General features: G+C 46.0%; 1 protein-coding gene across 2 annotated transcripts in view; it reads left to right on the top strand.

The window, feature by feature from the left end:
* Positions 1-18,986, top strand: part of eva1ab (eva-1 homolog A, regulator of programmed cell death b) — a 22,993-nt gene extending 4,007 nt beyond the window's left edge. Inside the window, exons 2-4 of one of the 2 annotated variants that reach the window (XM_076299392.1) lie at positions 13,537-13,674; positions 16,414-16,590; positions 18,514-18,986. In XM_076299392.1, the coding sequence (XP_076155507.1) occupies positions 16,491-16,590; positions 18,514-18,902 (489 nt within the window). In that variant the 5' untranslated portion in view covers positions 13,537-13,674; positions 16,414-16,490 and the 3' untranslated portion in view covers positions 18,903-18,986. The remainder of the gene's footprint in view (positions 1-13,536; positions 13,675-16,413; positions 16,591-18,513) is intronic. The other variant, XM_076299393.1, reaches the window with a different exon arrangement.
* Positions 18,987-19,584: the final 598 nt, after the last annotated feature.

Consider the following 19,584-nt stretch of genomic DNA (forward strand, 5'->3'; position numbering starts at 1 on the left):
GTGAGTGGATTTGTCCTCTTGTATCCAAGCTTGTATGAATGAGTGCGTTCAAGTGTGTGCATAAGTGTGTTTGTGCCTGTGTGTGTGTGTGTGTGTGTGTGTGTGTGTGTGTGTGTGTGTGTGTCTTTGTGTGTATTACTCTATTTGTGTATCTTTGTGTGACTTTAAGTGCATCTCTCTGCCTTTGCATATGCTTACTTGTGCGAATCTGTAAGTGCTTGTGTGTGTGTGTGTGTGTGTGTGTGTGTGTGTGTGTGTTTTTGTGCGCGCGCGCATGTGTATGTGTATGTAGCAGCAGCTTTGTGTCACGTCCTGCAGCCCCCAGCCCCACCCCACCACCACCACCACGCACACATACACACACACACACACACACCCTACTTTCTCTCTCCTCACCTCGCCCTGGGCTACCATTAGACAGGAGGCAGTGACCAGGGACACAGAGGCCACCTCACACACACACACACACACACACACACACACCCTGCTCTCTGTCTCCTCACCTCACTGCCCAGGGGGCAGTGACCAGGGACACAGAGTGGATCTTTGTTCAAGGCTGGGTAGCCCTGGGCTGGGATTGGTCAACCTACTGGCCTGTGGAAAAGGGACGCAGGAGCCACACAGAGGCAGGGCTTGTCCAGGGTGGACAGAGTAGTGATCCAGCTGCTGGACCAGGAGTGCTGAGATGAAGAGTTGCTCCTTTCAGCTGAGCTGCTGGACTTACTTGAGTTGTGTTTGCGTTGTGTGTGTGTGTGTGTGTGTGCGTGTGTGTGTGTGTGTGTGTGTGTGTGTGTGAGAGAGAGTGTGTGTGTGAGAGAGAGAGAGAGTGTGTGTGTGTGTGTGTGGGTGTGTGTGTGCGTGTGTTTATGTGTTTATGTGCTTGTGTTTGACTGTGTGCATGTGTGTGTTTGTGTGTGTGTTTCATTCATGGATTGTATACTTAGATAACACATTGTATATACCATAAGTGTGTGCATGCGTACATGTCACTTATGAATGCATATTTCTGGTTTGGATGCTCATTCAGATGTCAGTAGGTTTGCGTAAGTCACCACACTCCCTCAGCAGTCAGACTCCTATTCTCCTCCTCTCTCTCCTCTCTCCTTCTCCTCCTCTCTCTCCTCGCTTTCCTCCCCTCTTCTCTTCCTCTCTCCCCTCTTTCCTCCTCTCTTCTCTCTCCTCTCTCTCTCCTCTCTCCCTCTCTCCTTCAGTGGCCGGTTGCACAAAGCACCTTAAGTTTTTTCCCTTAAGTATGACCCTTAAAACTTCATTTCTCCTTAGGTAAGGGATTTACTTAAGGGTGTTGCACAGAATACCTTAAAATGTTTCCTTAGTTAAGGAGAAACGTCAAGGGATTTACTGCACTGAAAGGGATTTTCCGGCACGAAAATTCTATAGTTTCCACGGAGTTTGTTCAACAGCTGTAGCCTACAGCTAACTGCCTTTGCCGCGATGACGTTAGTTAACCCACCGAACACAGTAGGCCTAAAGCTTAATGATCTTATCATTCATCTTACCTTAATAATATTTGTGAAAATTATCCAGGTAGCAAGTAAAGCATGTTATATACATGAACTGAGCAATACTAGTTGGCAAGTTAGATGATCCTGACTGTCATCGGTGCACCAACGTTTTGCCTAGTGAACCGAACCGAAGCTCATAGGCTAACAAGACATCCACATGAATTGTTAACGTTAGCCTAGGCTACGTAAACCACACAATAACAATATGCTACGGCATGTTTCTGATAGGCCTATTTGACAGAGGAAGCATATTAACAGAGGTTTTATTTTGAATTGTCAAAAGTAGTTAATAAACTTCATTTATCAGCATCAATTCAGTTAATAATATTGTTAAGGAAGAGTCAGATGTCCCTTAGGTTTTTCCCCTTAGTTAGACTACTAAGGTCGTTTGTGCAACAGTTTAAGGGATTTCTTACAAGATAAGGACAAACCCTTAAATACTAAGGGAACATGTTAAGGAAACATTAAGGAGAAAACTTAAGGGTGTTTGTGCAACCGTTTTTATTTTAAGGGACCCTTAAATCAGTTTTTAAGGGAAAAACTTAACTTAAGGTGCTTTGTGCAACCGGCCACAGGTCCTCAGTGCTAAGCGATAGACTTTGCCATGTTTGTAGTTTGGGCTTGGGCTTCGCCTTCTTTGCTCCAGTGTGTGTGTGTGTGTGTGTGTGTGTGTGTGTGTGTGTGTGTGTGTGTGTGTAAGTATGTATGACTTCACTTACCCCCTTTCTCTCTCTCTTTCTTCCTCGCTCTCTCTCTCTCTGTGTGTGCGTGTGTAGTGCACCTTTGGCAGCGCTGGTCGGCTGGGGCAAGCGAGTAGACTAATCAGCTGAAGATGTAGCACCAGAGCTGGTGGTTGGTGTGTGTGTGGGGGGGGGGGGGGGGGGGGGCGTTGTTAGGAGGGGTGGAAAGGTCAGTGTCAGAAGGAATCAAACTCAAGCAGAACACAGGGGCCCGGCGGTGGGCATGTGGTCATTTTTATGAGGGCACCCACACACACCCCATCCCCCAACCCAATACCCTCATTAAAATACCATTTTGCTCGGGAAAGCAGGGGGTTTCACTGTGTGTGTGCGTGTGTGTGCGTAACCACACGTTACAGTGGTGGCAGGGGGGTTGTTGGTGGTTGTGTGTGTGTGTGTATGTGTGTGCGCGTGCGTGTGTGTGCATGCGTGTGTGGGGGGAATGGAAATCAGGGCATACCAAAAGCTTTCCTCTAATATGTTTTCATGGATCTACTCTCCAATGCTAGTTTTACCAGAGGGTAGGGAAAGTTTAGCAATTAAAGAGAAATGAGCATGGCACGCATCACATCCTGGCTCCTGAGTGTAGAGTCTAGAAGACAGCTCAGTGTTCTAGCACGGCACGCATCACATCCTGGGCCATGCTGAAGCTTTTCTATCATTTGATCCTCTCTCTAGTGTCATCTGCTCCATAAAGGCCAAAGACTTGGTATCTTCAGTTCATATTCATGCTAATTAGCCCATTTTGCAGGCAGATAGAGAGAGAGGGGAGGGGTGGGCTACTAGTAGCTGCTTTGGTGTGCTGATGGATTTGAGTTAATAGTTGTATAGTTTGTCCAACAAGTTGCTACAATCAGGTTGTGCAGTGTGTTAGCTTTTTTGACTTTTTTGAAACACAGATAAAAAAAAAATCTGACTCATTTTTGGCATTGTGCTGCTCTCCTCATGAAGCCCAGTCTTTATTAGCGAACTTGATGGTCTGAAAGTGTCACTTTCACAAAGATGAAGTTCCGTCAAGGCCGCTGAAGCGTGGTGCACTCACACTAAAAGGGCTCCGGTCTTTTTCCTTTCTCGTCCACGACCACCCAAGACATCCTTGCTGCGCTACGAGGTCTGCCAGCAGTGTCCCATGGCCCGCCGGCCCGCTGAAGAGAGAACACTCAGCTGACGCCTGCACTCGCTGACCTGTCCTTCAGGGCTGGGGTCATCCCTGGGTCTGCTCTCCGTGTCCAGCGATGTACTGGGTTTAATCGTCCGTTGCATTTCATTTGGGTTTTAAGTTTTGTCTTTCTTTTCTTTTCTTCTGTTTTAACCCTTAAAGGAGTACCGTCACACCGGTGTGATGGGAATGTTGAGAAATGAACGTTCTAAAGAATATCTGGGTTCATTGAATTCAACATAGAATTTTAGAACCTTCAATTGTTGCGGAACTTAGAATGTTCAAAAACCTACACCTTTAAGGGTTAATAAGAGCCAGCAAACTGCATAGCCCCCTCTGAGGATCTTTTTTTAATTAAACCCGTATATTGTTTAGAGATACTGTTGTATGAATATTTAACATGATCGCATTTTGCTTTTTTCTTTGGCATCCTACATGTCCAAATGAGGTTCAGTGCTTTTCAAGCAGAGAAGCTCAAACTGTTGCCTCTCCGTCAGCTATGGACAGGTGCACTAGGAACTGAGCTGGTGGTTGAGTTGGTCACAGTGTGAAACACACCCATGCATTTCACACTGACAGCATTTGGAGTTTTTACATAAAGAGCATTGCAGTATAGTTGTGTTTCTCCCTTCAGGTTCAGCGTCATCTCATTCAATGGGAGGCTACTAATTTTTGGAGTTCCTACTGTAGAGCAGGAAAACTCTCCTCCTGAGAGACTGAGTCTAGAGTCTCAAAGACAGCCCACTGTTCTAGCACAGCACACATCACATCCTGGCTCCTGAGTGTAGAGTCTCAAAGACAGCCCAGTGTTTTAGCACAGCACACATCACATCCTGGCTCCTGAGTGTAGAGTCTAGAAGACAGCCCAGTGTTCTAGCATGGCACGCATCACATCCTGGCTCCTGAGTGTAGAGTCTAGAAGACAGCTCAGTGTTCTAGCACGGCACGCATCACATCCTGGGCCATGCTTAAGCTTTTCTATCATTTGATCCTCTCTCTAGTGTCATCTGCTCCATAAAGGCCAAAGACTTTGTATCTTCAGTTCATATTCATGCTAATTAGCCCATTTCACAACATGGGGCCGCTGTGTAAATCAACTTCCTGTGGAACAGCACTCTCCCATAGACAGCAAAAGAAAAGTCCACAGGAAAGACAAAAGCAGGAAGACGTTTTACCCTGCCAATTAAGGTATCATTAACATCAACGAGGCCGGACACCTGGACACTGTGAAATTGGCTTATTACTGGTTGTGCTAATGCTTTCATTCAGTACTAATTACTGCCACCTGCTCATTATGGTTTTGGAAAACATATGATGAAATAAAGGGTGAAATTGAGTAATTAACATACTGTATGTTGCTAGTTTCTGTCTTGAACATAGCAGACTTCACATTCACCACCCATACAAAACTCGATACGTGCTTAACTTAAACACAAAGGGGGAAGTTACTGTATGTCGATACTTGGATAAAAGGATCTTATTGCCAAGATATACAAACTGATTGAGACGTCCTTGATCTGATTGGACAAAAGTTCCCTGATTATCCTGACATGAGATGACCACATTTGGTCACCATTAGGCGTGACTATCAAAGAGAGCTCTCCAGGCGTTGGAGACAGTCGGACATGACTTCACTCAGCCGTGCTCATTCAGTGATTATACTGCCTCTCTGACTAATGTCTACTTGGGTTATGATATCATTAAAGGGCTTGATGGAGCTTGTGTCCACCCACAGCGAGGGTGTTATTTCACAAAGCGTGGCTCTGCTGCAGCGTAGTACGCTACGCTACGGCACTCCCCTGGAAAGGGCCTAGGGTGGCCGCCACTCTGGATATGTGTTTGTTTGTTTGGGTGTGTTATGAATGTGATCTGTTAGGAAGGAGAAGAGGCTGTGTGTGTTTGTGTATGTGTTTGTGTGGGGGGGGAGGGGGTGTGTGTGCGTGTGTGAATGTGTGTGAGTAAGCAAGACAGAGAGGTATTGTGTGTGCGAGTGTGAGTGTGTGTGTGTGTATGCATGCATGAGCCAGACTCCCTGTGTGTTTGTTTAGTGATTTAGTGGGAAGACGGACATGTTAGCTGCCACTGCCACCGCTGCTGCTGTTTGAACAGGGATGCCCAAGAGAGGAAACTGTGTCACTGTCGCTCTCTGTTTCTCTCTCTCTCTCTCTCTGTTTCTCATTCACTCTATCTTCCACACGCTTTGTCCCTGCACTATCTCTTCCTGTCTGCCATTTTATCTTGATGTCTTTTTTCTCTGTCTATCTGAATTTGTCTCTTTCCTCCATCGCTCGCTACATCTCTCTGAGCTCAGTCTCTGGAACTCGTTCTCTTATGACTCCCCTATCTCCTTTTCTCTATCTCCTTTTCTCTCCCTCCACCCTCTACTCATTTGCCCCTCATTGCTTCTCTCTCTCTCTCTCTCTCTCTCTCTCTCTCTCTCTCTCTCTCTCTCTCTGTGTCTCTGTCTTATGTCTGGGTTAAGGTAAAAAAAAACCAGAACAGACAGTGGGTGTGTGCCTGTCTGTCTATCTGTCTGGCTGTGCCTGGAGGAAATGACTGACTCAGTGTGTCTACTCTGTTGCCCTCTGTAGTTTTTTCCCCTCTCTCTCCCCCTCTTCTCCTTATTACCCCCATTCCTCAATGTCTCCCTTACCCCCTCTCCATGCACCACATGCAGATCAAGGTGCTGCATTCCTGGCATGTTTGACGGGGGAGAGCCTGACACTGGGAGCAGGGAGAGGAGAAACAGGCAGAGACAGAGTGTGTGTGTGTGTGTGTTTAAGAGTCAGCTCCTCACCATCAAACCAGCCTGACATGCTCCTGACATCCTCTGACTTTACCTTTAGGCCGCATTTTTCCAAACGAGAAATAACATGGTCTAACGTCCACAAAAAAAGTGGTTTGCACCAAATAATATAAAATGATATGATTTGCTGCAAAATAATAGCATTATATTATTTTTAAAAATAATGAAATGATAAAAATATTGGAAGATGACTATCTTATTTGGTCTATATTTGTATTTCTGGATTTTCAATCACATTTCTCTGCACTTGGACATTACTAATCCTCATCTGATGATTGATGTCCTTAGTAAACACACTGTGCTCCATGGGAATCCAAACCATTGAACTGTGTTTGGCCCCTTGCATGACCAGAGTATGACATTTCACCAACACGATTCTGTGCCATCCTAGCAACACCCAGGATGTTGCTAGGGGACGGTGTCCAAGATGTTGCTAGGATGGTATCAGTTGGTGAAATTTCTCCAGAGAGGGAATGAAGCAGAAATCAAGGATTTTTGATTTCACCATGTGATGGGTTTTCCCAGATCTCATCACATATTCAGGAACGAACTGTCTGAATTGCACAACTGTCTGAACACAACAAGCTGTCTGAAATTTGGAGCTGTTTATTCGCAGTGGTTAGCCCTCACTGTAAGGGTCTCTATGATCGTTAAGGATGCTGTATTCCAAAAGACAAGCCGACCTGCATTTGAAAACATATTTTCATTGAATAACATAACACAGAGTTTGTTAAAGGGGTATTTTGACAGAGTGTGCTGTCAGCCAGTGACTCTCCCAGTATGCAGGAGCTTAGCATGCAGGATACAGCTCCCATTTCTAATCTGCAGGGCTCAAGTCCCCCAGCCAGGGGCCTGCCATTGAGCCCATAGGGGTCTGCCGGGCAGCGGTGGTGGTGGTGTGGCTGTGTGTGTGTGTGTGTGTGTGTGTGTGTGTGTGTGTGTGTGTGAGAGAGAGAGAGAGAGAGAGAGAGAGAGGAGTGTGTGTGTGTGTGTGTGTGTGTGTGTGTGTGTGTGTGTGTGTGTGTGTGTGTGTGTGAGAGAGAGAAAAAGTGTGTGTGTGTGTGAGTGAGAGGAGAGTGTGAGAGAGAGAGAGAGAGAGAGAGTGTGTGTGTGTGTGGTAGTTTTGGGGGGGTTTATACAGGATGTTTGCCATTCTTTTTTCTTTCCTGAGACTGGATAATCTCAGAGCCGTGTTTTGTGAGTGGAATGAGATTGAGGTGGACAGACTCAGGGCAGTGAAATGGAAATAAATCAAGTGTGTCACAGCAAGTAGAGGCCAGTGTGTCTTTCTCATTGGTTAGCCAAAAATACAAGATAACAAAAGTGGCGTTTCCTTGTGTATTTGCATCTGTGTGTGCATAGATCTGTTTTTGTGAGATTGCGAGTGTTTCTGAGTGTGTGTGTGTGTGTGTGTGTGTATTGTAGTGGGCTAACCAAGACTCCAGTGTTATCGTGCGGAGGAAGTGGAGGTTTGTTGTTTGGCCTGCATTTCTCTCTGCTGGCGTATTGTTTCCGACAGACGAGGTCAGCATGGACTGCTGCTCGTAATCTCGTAACAGGGCATCGCTCTGAGCTTAGCTTTTACTCATCCTCGTCGTCACGGTCACAAGATCTCTGTGGAGACGCTCCGTCTCAGGTCACACGCTCCTGACTCCTCCTCATCCTCCTCCTCCTCCTCGTCTCTCCCGTCAGAGCAGATCATGCAGACACAGCACTCCCCCTTTATGCCTCCTCCACTCCTCCAATGATCTCCTCTGCACTCACACAGGGCTGCAGACCCTGGCCTAGATAGGAGAGCCACTCTGGGCCGAACTGGGGCCACATCTGGGCCGAGCCAGAGCGAGATTCTCTCCAGAATCAGCTGCTTCTGGAGAATCAGCTGCTTCTGCTTCTGTCAGGCCCGGACCAGGTGAAGGGTGGATCAGGACCGAACCAGATCTGGGAGAATCAGGACGAGACTCTGTCCAATATCAGGGCCAGATCAGGGCCAAAGTCTCTCTAGTATCAGATGCTATCATCAGCAGCTATGTGGTGTGTGTGTGTGTGTGTGTGTGTGTGTGTGTGTGTGTGTGTGTGTGTGTGTGTGTGTGTGGGGTGCTCATAGTGTAGGTATGTGATGACAACGCGTGCTTAGTGGCACAGCTATCTCCTGTCCTCCCGCACAAAGCAAACAGGCTCAGTCAGCAGTCTGCGTGGAGCTGGCCATGGGAAGAGAAAAACACAGTCACCACCATCGCCTTGGCTACAGCTACTGTCACTGCGCGGGAGAGAGAGAGCTGTGTGTGTGTGTGTGAGTGTGAGTGTGTGGGTGAGTGTGAGTTCACTCTGGCTCTCTGTTTATGTCTCATTTGGAGGATGTGCCAGAGGATCGTGCTGGCAGGGCTGTCTGCTCAGACATCAAGTGCAAACTGTCACACACTGCAAGAGACGAGGACAGTGTGTTTTCTCACAGGCACTTCGATGACACACAAACACATACACACACATACACTGTCATGTGTGGACCACACGTTTCTGTCCCTCTGTCTCTCCCTTGGTACAACCCCTCACTCAAACAAACCTAAATTCCAGTGTTGCACTGGTTTGGCTATATCCTATGACAGTTGTGTCAAAGCAAAGAGCACGATCAGCTAGCAACAGATATACTCAGTTTCTCTCTCCTTTCATCCCCATCTCTCTGTGTCTCTCCATCATACTGTCCCGTCTCCATTTCTTCTTCTTCTTCTCAAAGGTCCTCATCGGTCATTCTTTCCTCTGGTCCTCTTCCCCTATTCTCCTCCCTGGTGTGTCGGTGTTGGAGGAGTATGATGGATGACTGAGGTCAGCATTAGTATGATGGAGGACAGCAGGAAGCTCATTCTCTATGAGCCCAATGTACTGTCGCCATTCCCTTTATCACAACCAGCTGCGAGGTCTCAGCCTGTGGTGTGTGTGTGTGTGTGCGTGTGTGTGTGTGTGTGTGTGTGTGTGTGTGTGTGTGTGTGTTCCACCCACTATTTTAAAAACCTTTCTCCTTAAAATAGGACATCTAACACTACAAAAAGGATCATTCTAGTGGAAGGTAGTTTGATCTCCATCCGCTGTGCAAACAAAGATGAAAGCGTTGAGTGTTTCCTTTTCACCGTGGCTTTAGGTTTCCCATTTGGATTCAATTCTCTCCCTCTCTTGCTCTCTCCCTCTCTCCCGCTCATTTAAAATACAGGGACCTCACTGATAGGCTTGGGTATCGAATATCGAGTATTGGTTGGAACCGGGACTATCTTTGCGATTTTCCCGGAATCGTTCAAAAGTTTAAATTTCGATTCCTACTTTCGATTCCCAGTCTGCCGACAGGAAGAAGAAACGTCTGAACACCAACGAAGAAGCGCATAGTTAATATAATTAAAATTCATGGAGAAGGTCAGACTATTTCATTCAGAAAGCAGGGTTCCCGAGGATCCTTAAAAAGTCTTAAATAGGCTACAACTGAATTTTCGAAAGAGAGGTATTAAATGTGCGTATGGGACCGCCAGCGAGTGCAAGAGAGCGAGTGATGTCTCCATCCAGTTTCGTGTATTTAAAACGCAATTGTATACGTGATAGGCTATTAGGCTACGGGAGGAAGTGTAGTGGTTGCAGAGTGAAGATGTTTTTCACGGGTTTGGTTAAAGGTGTGAAAACGGTAATAATACAGTAGGCCTATGTACAAAATAATATGCCTGGCGTTTTCGTGGTGTAGCTGAGGCCTGAGAGATAGACAGGGTAGCCTACGTGGAATGAGGGAGCCTACGGTAGAATGAGCGGGAGAAAGAGTTGGTAAGCCAGTTAGCGATAGGTTGGCCATATGTTCGAATTTAGGCCGGACATATGGATTTTAAAAGCCCTGTCCGGCGTCCGCCGCAGCCTCAAGCCGGACGTTTATTTGTTCTCCTTTTTGGAGTTGCGCTTGGCATCTAAAGTCTTTGCTCGGACGCAGCATCGTTTCACAAACTATGGACGCGAAGACTGCTGGTGAAATTATGTGCAGTGCTTCGCAATCAGGAGGAAATACTGTATACCGGTATGTTAAGTTGATCTGTTTGCATCTTTCCAGCGTGTGTTGCTGGCCTAGCCTAGGGAAGAAAATATCTGTCTAAGTTATAATAGCCTACCTGTAATATCTGCCAGCAGCTTGCTTGCCAGCGTTTCCCAGTAGGCTAGGCCTACTTAGCAAAAGTTGTGAAATATAACCGCATATGTTTTGAATGTCGGCGACTGCTACATAAAAATACATGCGTTCATACGTGCGTGCTTGAGATGAAACCAGCAGTTTTCAGCAGGATCATGCGAAGAGGACCTGTCTCTTAATTAATTTAAAACAAGTCAATGGTTTTACAATGTTTCAGTCAAGCTTTGGTTGGTTTAGATACAACTGGTATGCAACATGTAAAGTAGTGGATTAACTTTAATTTGCTGTGCTGCATATGGACAATAGATGCACATAGTACATTATATAAAGTAGGCTTATTAAAATATGTAAATAGCTTAGTTAACTTTGAAAAAAATATTTAAGGGAATCCAGTCCAGTGCACATGTCTTTGGCAAGTAGCCCTAGGCTACTACAGACACAGGTGAAGAACAGCCTCAGCAGTAAGCAAAACCAAATATGTACAGTACAGCCAGCTTCAAAAGCAAGCAGTCCAGACCCTAAAATTGGGCATTTATAGCTGTGAAGGTAATTCACACACAATTATTTTCTTTCGCCAAAATATTTTTGGTAACTTCTGTAGACATCCAAAATGGGGTGGGGGTTAAAATTAGTAGGAAAAAAAAACTATTGCATTAAACAGTCTTATATATCTTTTTGCCGTGGTATAGTCTTAATTTTCATTTAGATGTCTTGAAAAGGTCTTAAAAGTCTTTAAATTTGCACTTGGAAAATGTGCAGATACCCTGAGAAAGACCGTTGGTTAGCTAGCTCATTTAAAATATCCTAAACTTTTTTTGACCCTGCCTTTAAAAAAAATCGGAATCGAGAATCGTTAGGAACCGGAATCGAAATAAGAAATCGGAATTGGAATCGGAATCGTTCAAATTGAAACGATACCCAACCCTACTCACTGAGCTGCTCAACACCATTCCAGCACGACGAGCCAAACACATCAGTGAGATAACATTTTCCAATTGTTCCGATATTATTCTTGACTCCGGTTCCCTACACTTCCTCTCGCTCCTTTTGTTTATCTGGGATGAGGGTGTCATGATCGCACACTGCGCCCCATCATCATCACAGCCTGACCCTGGAGCCAGCAGGCCTTACGTCAGCCTGCTGCTTTCTTCACTCGGACAGACCGATGAGGGAAACAGGGGCTATAGGAGAGGGGTCGTGTTTCTGTTTCTCTGAGGAAACTCTTGAGTTTCTCATGAGGAAACTCATTGCCCCTGGCAAACAGCTTTTCTAATAGTTCTCCAGCCTCATGATTTCAAAACTCCGCCATTACACAGTTTTTTTTTGCCTGACCGGATTAGGCCGTCTTGCCTATTTCCATATCAAAGTCTTACCCATGAGTGTGCTGTATGCGTTTTTTTACTTACGAGCCAAGTGGAGGGATGTGAGGGTAGACATACTGTAGCCCGTTGAAAATGAGGGAAGTTGAAGTAAGCACAAAAGTCTCCCGTGCCCTCCCGGCCGGACTGCCTCTCCCCCAGTCTGGCAGCTGCTCCACCTGTTTGTCTCCGCACTTTGTTCCGGGTGCTGACCAGAGGACCTGCGAGCCTTGAAGAATGCCGGGCCAGCTCGAAGCTGACACGCTTTGTCAACAGGGACTTAGACTTTTGCCTTCTGTTTTTAGAGCTGAGTCGCTAGTCATGGTGTTGCCCAGTGGGTGGTCTTCTGTGGGTACCCAGTGCAATAGTGGCAGGTCAGTTAGTGTCAACCACACATTTCACTCTGACTCTGGTTTCATACAGCAGGTATAATGACACCACCTGAAACTGATTAATGCCAACTCTGGTTAAAAACTCTGCTCGTTATTGTTGGCTGGCATCAGTGCACCAAACTTCACTATAAAACTTAAATCAAAAGCAGACATTTAACCTTTTTAATAGACAGACGCAGTCCATATAAACGTGCCAGACGTTCTACCTAATGCAATACTGTGAAAGTAGTGCTCACCAGGGAGCCCCAGGAAAGGCAATTATGCAACCAAAACTCTCCAGCCCGTAGACTCTCATTTCAGACATACTGTATACGTACAATTATAAGCTACATATCTCCACTATATCTTTGCCAAAATATACAGTATAAATGCATATCAGGTTGTATGGACTTCCTGTCATCAATGTTGTCGGATTAAGTTGCATGTAATGAGCTAAAGAGCGCAGAAGGAACCATGAAGGAGTAGGGTGAAGGAGCAAATCCCAACTTGGGCTGATGTAGTTTTGGCTGTGTCTACCATTTTAATGTTATCTTTATCTGTGTGTGTGTGTGTGTGTGTGTGTGTGTGTGTGGAGATTGTGTGTGTGTGTGTGTGTGGAGATTGTGTGTGTGTGTGACGGGGGGGGTTGTTGTAGCAAAATTGTTTGTGTGGGCTTTGATGTTCTAGTTTCATCTGAGCTTGTTGGCTGCGGACCTGACTGACGCCAGGCACCGCTGGTCAAACTCGTGAAACGCCACAGGCCTCTGGCCCAGGGACCCGGTGGTCTGCTGCCAAACGGCACCCTCACTTTGTTCTGGCCGTCTTGATTGTATTATTAATAGATGACTGGAGTATTTTAAAAAGGGTTGGATAGCAGAAACAAAAACAAAAAAAAACCTTAAAACTGTTACTGTTAATGAAATGGCTCTGCTCTGGGCTGTATAGCTAATTACTGCATCAGGACCCTTGACTGAGGGCCAGAGAAAACATGGTTGTAGTCTATCTGTTTGAACCTCAAGTTTGCTAGTTATGCCAGTTTCTTTGACCTGGGACTCTCTGCTTGTCTTACTCCGAGTCTTCTTAGTCTTGTGCTCCGACGCAGAGGAGAAATTTGATGATGAAGAAAATGAGGTATCACCTCTTATGTTTTCATTCCTGAATGAGAGCTTTGACTGTCTACCGGGGCTGTTTAGTTAAAAAAAAAAAATCTCATTTCATGCTTTGATGATCATTGCAAAGACAGATGCACCTTATCCCTTTTTAAAATCACGGCTCAGACAAGCTGAGTCCACATGGAGGAATGAGGAGAAGGGAAGGGCCAGTAAGAGGATTCTCTCTGTTAGTCAGTACGGTGTGACTCACAGCACAGGGGCTTCACGGCGTTTCATCTCCTCTGTCTTTGGTCATGTCTTCTCTGCCCTGGTATGTGTAGTCCTGAGACGACTGCTGGAGGAGACCCATGAGCGCTTGTCCGCAGCCCCCCTCCTCCCCCAAGAGCGCTTCAGCACAGCAACAGATGACACCCCCCCGGATGGCCCCCCACCCCCGCTCTTAGGAAACGCCAGAACAGGTGAGGTCCCTCGAGGACAACCGAACACAACAGGCTTCACTGCGAGTCAAGTACGGGCTAGCCATAAACACAGTCATTGCAATTAACATGATGCCTATATAACTAGTCATAACCACAGCCATACAATCGTAGTCAATTGGAAGCAACTGCATCCCGTTTAACTACTTGTGCAGCAGTACACTTAATAACACAGTGTGATGTGTAGCCCTCACACTATGGCTTTCGGTGGAGTTACGCCAGCCAATTGATGCAGTGGCTGAGTCATTGCCAGTCAGTTTGCACCGGCACGTTCATCTCTCCAACTCACTTCCTGTCCCGGGTTCTTCTCTGCATGAATGTACAAAAGAGCTTCAGGACGCGTAACGCGTGAAAACACCTCATTAGAATGTTGCCATGTTTTTAGCCATGAATTTGAAAAATGCACTCAATGTCTATTTCTTTTTCAACTGTTCTTCATTTTGCCATTAGAAAAGACATGCATACTGTACATGTAGTTTGGCCTGAACACAGACTTCTACTTACTGTTGGGTACTTGTTATTAAGCTGCCTGTGTACTGTAGGCTTACATATTCATACTTCACAATTTCACTGAGATGCTTTTGGGATATTAGATTTGGAATGTTTGTGTGCACTGCCCAGTGCTGACCACCTGTGGGTAGTTAACATAGTGTTGAGGTGAGGACACGCTGGCTGGGGAGCCCCTCAGAAACAGCTCTGGGAGCCAGGCAGGGGCCTTTGTGGTATCCATGGGGTCTGGAGCTGCTGACAGTGAACTTGGGAAATGGCTCCTCTCTGCTGGGAGCATATGGAGTTGATTTGGAATCCCCCTCTCCCACCCCCTGAGGCTGTTGGGATAGTAATGCAAGCCAGGGGAGGGGAGTGGGGTAGGGGGGCTGGGGGTGTCAGGGAAGCTGGGGGATCTCCAGTGGGTGATGATGTTTAGGTGACGTGATGGAGCCCCTCCTCATCCTGGCTCTTTCGCTGTTGCGTTTAGTGAACAGAAACAACAAAAATACGCCAGAAGAGATTTACCGAGGTCAATAGCAGCCTTATCTTAATCTGAACAATGATGTGAATGATGTGTTGTGCAATGTATTGTGAGTAACTGTCTGTGTTTAAGGAGGCTTACAGGAAAGCCTTGCAACGTGTAAACACTCATCAGGACTCAATCAAGAGGAAAGCTGATATTGTCATTGGCTTCAGTGAACGTCACTGCTTTTGGACCCAAAAACCCAGTTACTGACCTGGTGTGACCTGTGCATTTCGGTTTGAATTCAGAATTTGGCTGTTACATTGTCTGGACCATGTGAATTCAGTCTGCAGAGCTCATTATCTTTTAACAGTACAGTGCAAACTGTGGTACTTGTAAGGAATTTAACTTCCAGGAGAACCGAGATGTTTTGTGCCAAGTAGCTTTCAAGGAGACGTGAAGGTGAACCCTTGACTTAATATGAGGAAGTCATGCAGGCTAAGTAGACAAGGCATCTCAGGGAGGGAGGGAGGGGAGGTTGAGTTTTTTATTCAGGCCAAAGGGGTCTTGGGAGAATCTGGAAACAGAAGCTGTGTGTCTGAATGTCCTGAGCACTTCCGAGGAGTAGGAAAGGAAAGGGCTGTTTTTTTCTTTCTGTCTTTCTTTTCTTTCGGAAGGAGACAGAACCCCAGACACACATGCCTTTGTGGCCTCACAGTTGACCAGATCTGACCACAGTCTGTCCCCCCGAGCAGAACAACTGGAAAAGTCAAATTATGGAAAGATTCCACCAGCCAAGTCTTTTCACTTTTATTAAGTGTTTACAATGTGTTTCATCAACAGCACTTTCCTCTTCTTTTTCCTTCTTTGAGTCTTGTGTTTTTTTCTTGGTAAACAAATGTGCTCAAAGACGCTCTGGCTCTATTTGTTAAGACGCAACCGTTGGCATTTTCACAAGTAAGAAAGTTGGAGCCTGTGATTAGAGGGTATTCTATGCATTTGCCTGTGAGAAGCCTGTAATTTACTTCCAGTCGTCTTGACAGCCACAATCAATCAAGTCACTGATGAATATATGGGAGGTGTGTGGATGAAAAAACATATTTTTGTTCTCAATGTTCTTGACTGCAGTGGGAAAAAAATTAGTTTGCCTTTCATGTTTATGTTGTCTTCTTTTTGATTGACATCGGAGCCACTGTCCTGTTTTGAATTTCCATGCTGTTTAATTGAAATTCAGCAAGCTTATTTCCATTAGGTAATTGCAAAACATTGAGGAGCTGCATCAGAAATTAATTACGTATGGTTTGTTTGTGTGCAGATGTTGTTGTGTTGAAAGAGAGAATGTCCTACCCATGAAACTGTGTTCACCAACAAGTTCTCTACACACGCCTGTTCTCGTGGGTTCCTTTAAAGCTGCAGTTGGCAAGATTTTTTTTATCATATTCACTGAAACCGACACTATGCTCTGACAGAACAACATAAATCAGCTAGTTTTAGAAAACACCAGCACTTCTACCTCCACTTAGAGCCTGTTATTTGTTTTGCAAAAATCCATAGCTCCCAGTTCTTCTGGGCTGTGTGAGATCTGACTGTCAATCACAGTCTGGTGCAGTCTGGTGCGCATTGACGAGCACAAACTCGATGAGAGGGTGCTCGGTGGTAGTGGGGGAGGGGCATGAGAGTTGTAAACATTCAACATTTTGGCTAAGTCCCATCTGTCAGACTTGCCAACTGCAGCTTTAATGTTCTGCAATGTTTCTGTGGTTCCACAGTGAGAAGAGGTAAGCAGCAGAGGGAGTCGGGGGTCTACGCTGCGGAGGACACCACTCGGTTCCGCGACCTGGAAGAGATGTCCGGTAGCACGCTGAGCCCGGACCTGGACACCAAGGTCATCAACAAGGAGATGGCCATTATTAGCAACGCGCTGGCTGCTTACTCGTTCATAGCAGGTGAGTGTGACCCTTGCCTTGTGGCTCCATCTCCGTACTCCTAACACAGAGAAGGCCAACACCCAGGGGGCCTGCACATCAAGGGAACAGAGCCAGTTCTGACTTTTAAACATATCGGGTCCTTAAAATGTGTGTTTAAATGTGCTCAGTAAACCAGTACGAGATGTGGATCTACCTTGTCTACCTAACACACAGTTAAGAATGGGTGACAGTCGTTGCCATATGACAACTATCCTGACATGTTATGCTGCAGAATATAATGTTGACAGCAGAGTGCAAAAAGTCTAAATATTTACGAATGAATGCATTCAAAAAGAATGCACTTTAGGTTTCCTTGGGATTCTAGTCTGGCGATGCTCTGCCAAATAGTAAGATGTGGGGAGTGGTCGTGGTGATATTGAAGGGCAGACCTGACCATTTTAAATCCAGCAATATGCCCTAGTAAACTAGCTAAGCTTAATCAATGTATGGAACCCATGCGATGTGTATTGTCTTTGTGTCATGTGGCCCACACCCTATGCATGTAATGTATGTGTGCTGCCTGCATTGTGGAACTGGAATCGCAACAGTTCTAGTGTTGACAGTGTTCATGTTGAAATACTGTATCAGCTCTGGCTTTAATTAGACTGTCATTATAAACTTATTCTCAGATTTAATGTTCTGTAGTCATGTTTTGGGTGACTGTTGGATGCTCTGAGAAAACGACCCCAAAATGTGCTTTTCCCCTCTGCCATCTTTGTTTACGTCCAAAAGAACTCACTGTGTGTGTGTTTGTCTGTGTGTGTTTGTGCGATTGTTTTTCACACACATTACCATCTGAAAATGATGAGTGCTTTTGACACCGGCCACCGTGGAGCTCTGGCTCAGCTCTGGCTCCCGTCTGCATCCTGGTGGCAGCTGTGGCGGCAGCTACATGTGCCACAGTAACGCCACACACACACACACACACACACACACACACACAAACAGCACCCTAGGCTCTTCATGTTCCCTCCTGAGTGGCTGCCTGTACGATAACCAAGCCATGCAGCCAGAACAGATCTCCTCCCCAGACGCACACAGACAATAGAATCTGTTTCGTTAGCATTCCTTGGCCCCAAAACCTCATTGTGTTCTCTTACTTACTGTAGATCCTTTAATGTTCTTAAATGCTTATGTGAGTACACTATACACTATCCATTTTCTGACATTGACCGATCATCTTCCTTAAATCAAAGCTGATTTGAGTTGTGGGACACAATTCACATCTCATAGCCCATGTTAAGAGCATAACAGAAAGGCTACACCGGATCCGCAACTGAACTGAAATGAACTGAAGCGCTCCGTTCGCTTAGCGTAGAAATAGTGTTAGTCATTTTTTTCAAATGTACGTGCCGCTATCACGTCTGGTGTAGCCAGTTCCATTGATTATAGGGGAAGCTAATGGTTGCAGCAGATGCAATGCAAACGGAGCGCTTTAGTTACATGTCCAGTGTAGCCTCCCTGTAACTGTACATTTAGGCCTGGAGTGTAAGATGCTAACAAATACTGGGGTTAAAGAGTGAAGTTTATGGAACTGCAGAGTTTGTGCTGATAGTGATCATAATTAATGTGTAATTAAAGCTTTATGATTTAATTACTCTGTAACAAGAGCTGTGTACAATAAAATATTGCTTAAATCTTCATAGTGGATTTGTATTGTATACCTTTTGCCCCGCAAATGTCCTCATGACCTCATGTATGTCAGGAACAAACAGTCCCAAGCATACTAAGGTTTTTTTTTATATGTGAATGATAATGTAATATCAATGACATCATGTACTGTAAGTCAGGTAAAAACAGTCGCAAGCATACTGAAGTTTGTTTTATATGTGAATGTTAATGTAATATTATGTTATGTGAATGTTATGTGAATGTTAATGTGATATCGATTTTGCCCCACAGACCACCCGGAGCGAGCGGCGCTGTACTTTGTGTGTGGTATTTGTCTGGGCCTGGTGGTCACTCTTCTGGCGCTGGTGGTCCAGATCTCCTGCCGCACGGACTGCAGGGCCCGGCGGGTCCCACGGAACCGCAAGCCGGGCAAGACTGCAGCGGTGGAGCCCGGCAACAGCAGCACCAGCGAGTCGGAGTCGGACTGGGACACCACGTCAGACCTGTCGGCGCGGCGGCACCGGCGCTTCGAGCGGACGCTCAACACCAACGTGTTCACGTCGGCCGAGGAGCTGGAGCGCGCCCAGCGGCTGGAGGAGCGCGAGCGCATCATCCGCGAGATCTGGATGAACGGCCAGCCCGACATCCCCGGCACGCGCAGCCTCAACCGATACTACTGAGCCCAGCCAACAGGGGGTGCTGCTGCTGGTACTGCTGCCCACTCTCACCCACACAGACGGAGAACTGCAGGGTGTCTGATGAGATTGAGGGGAGGGGGCAGAGAGACATAAGAGAGAGAGAGGGGGGACATCTTGCTTGTCTGATAGTCCCCTTCAGGACAGTTCCAAAAGAAGAGGGGGTTCGGTTCCGGACCCGGCCCTCTGTTAGATAACACTGTGGCTGCACCGCACCCAGCTGGGACAAGAACTAGAGCCCAGTGTGCAGAACCCAGCAGGAAGTGCTGTGCTGGAGAAGTTGCTGGCTCTTGCATTAGTTTCCAGTGAGGAGAGAGAGCTCACAGTCTACAGACTCCATAAAGAGAGAAAGAGAGAGAGATCAAATATACTGTTCAAAACAATGTTGCTTTTTTTCCGGGGAACTAAGTAAAAAGGCGTTGCTTGAAGGTGCTGGCTTTGAGAACATTTTCCAGTATTATCTTGGAAACATGTTGTGAACTGAAAAACTGAAAACATATATGGCTCGTGCACTGTGCTTTTTATTCATACTGACCTTTGGCCTGATGATTATTTAAGATGAACCGCAACAGAGAACGCAGCCTGAGGACATCTCATCTGTTAATGAATATTCTGTTTATTTAAATAGATCTATTTTTGTGTGTTGATTCCCAAAGTGGAGGAGAAA

This window comes from Alosa pseudoharengus, unplaced genomic scaffold (assembly GCF_046254945.1).
Source record: "Alosa pseudoharengus isolate Yale_2024_CS ecotype anadromous, Long Island Sound unplaced genomic scaffold, YU_APseudo_1.1 YU_APseudo_1.1_scf_22, whole genome shotgun sequence".
Taxonomy (NCBI): Eukaryota; Metazoa; Chordata; class Actinopteri; order Clupeiformes; family Clupeidae; genus Alosa; species Alosa pseudoharengus.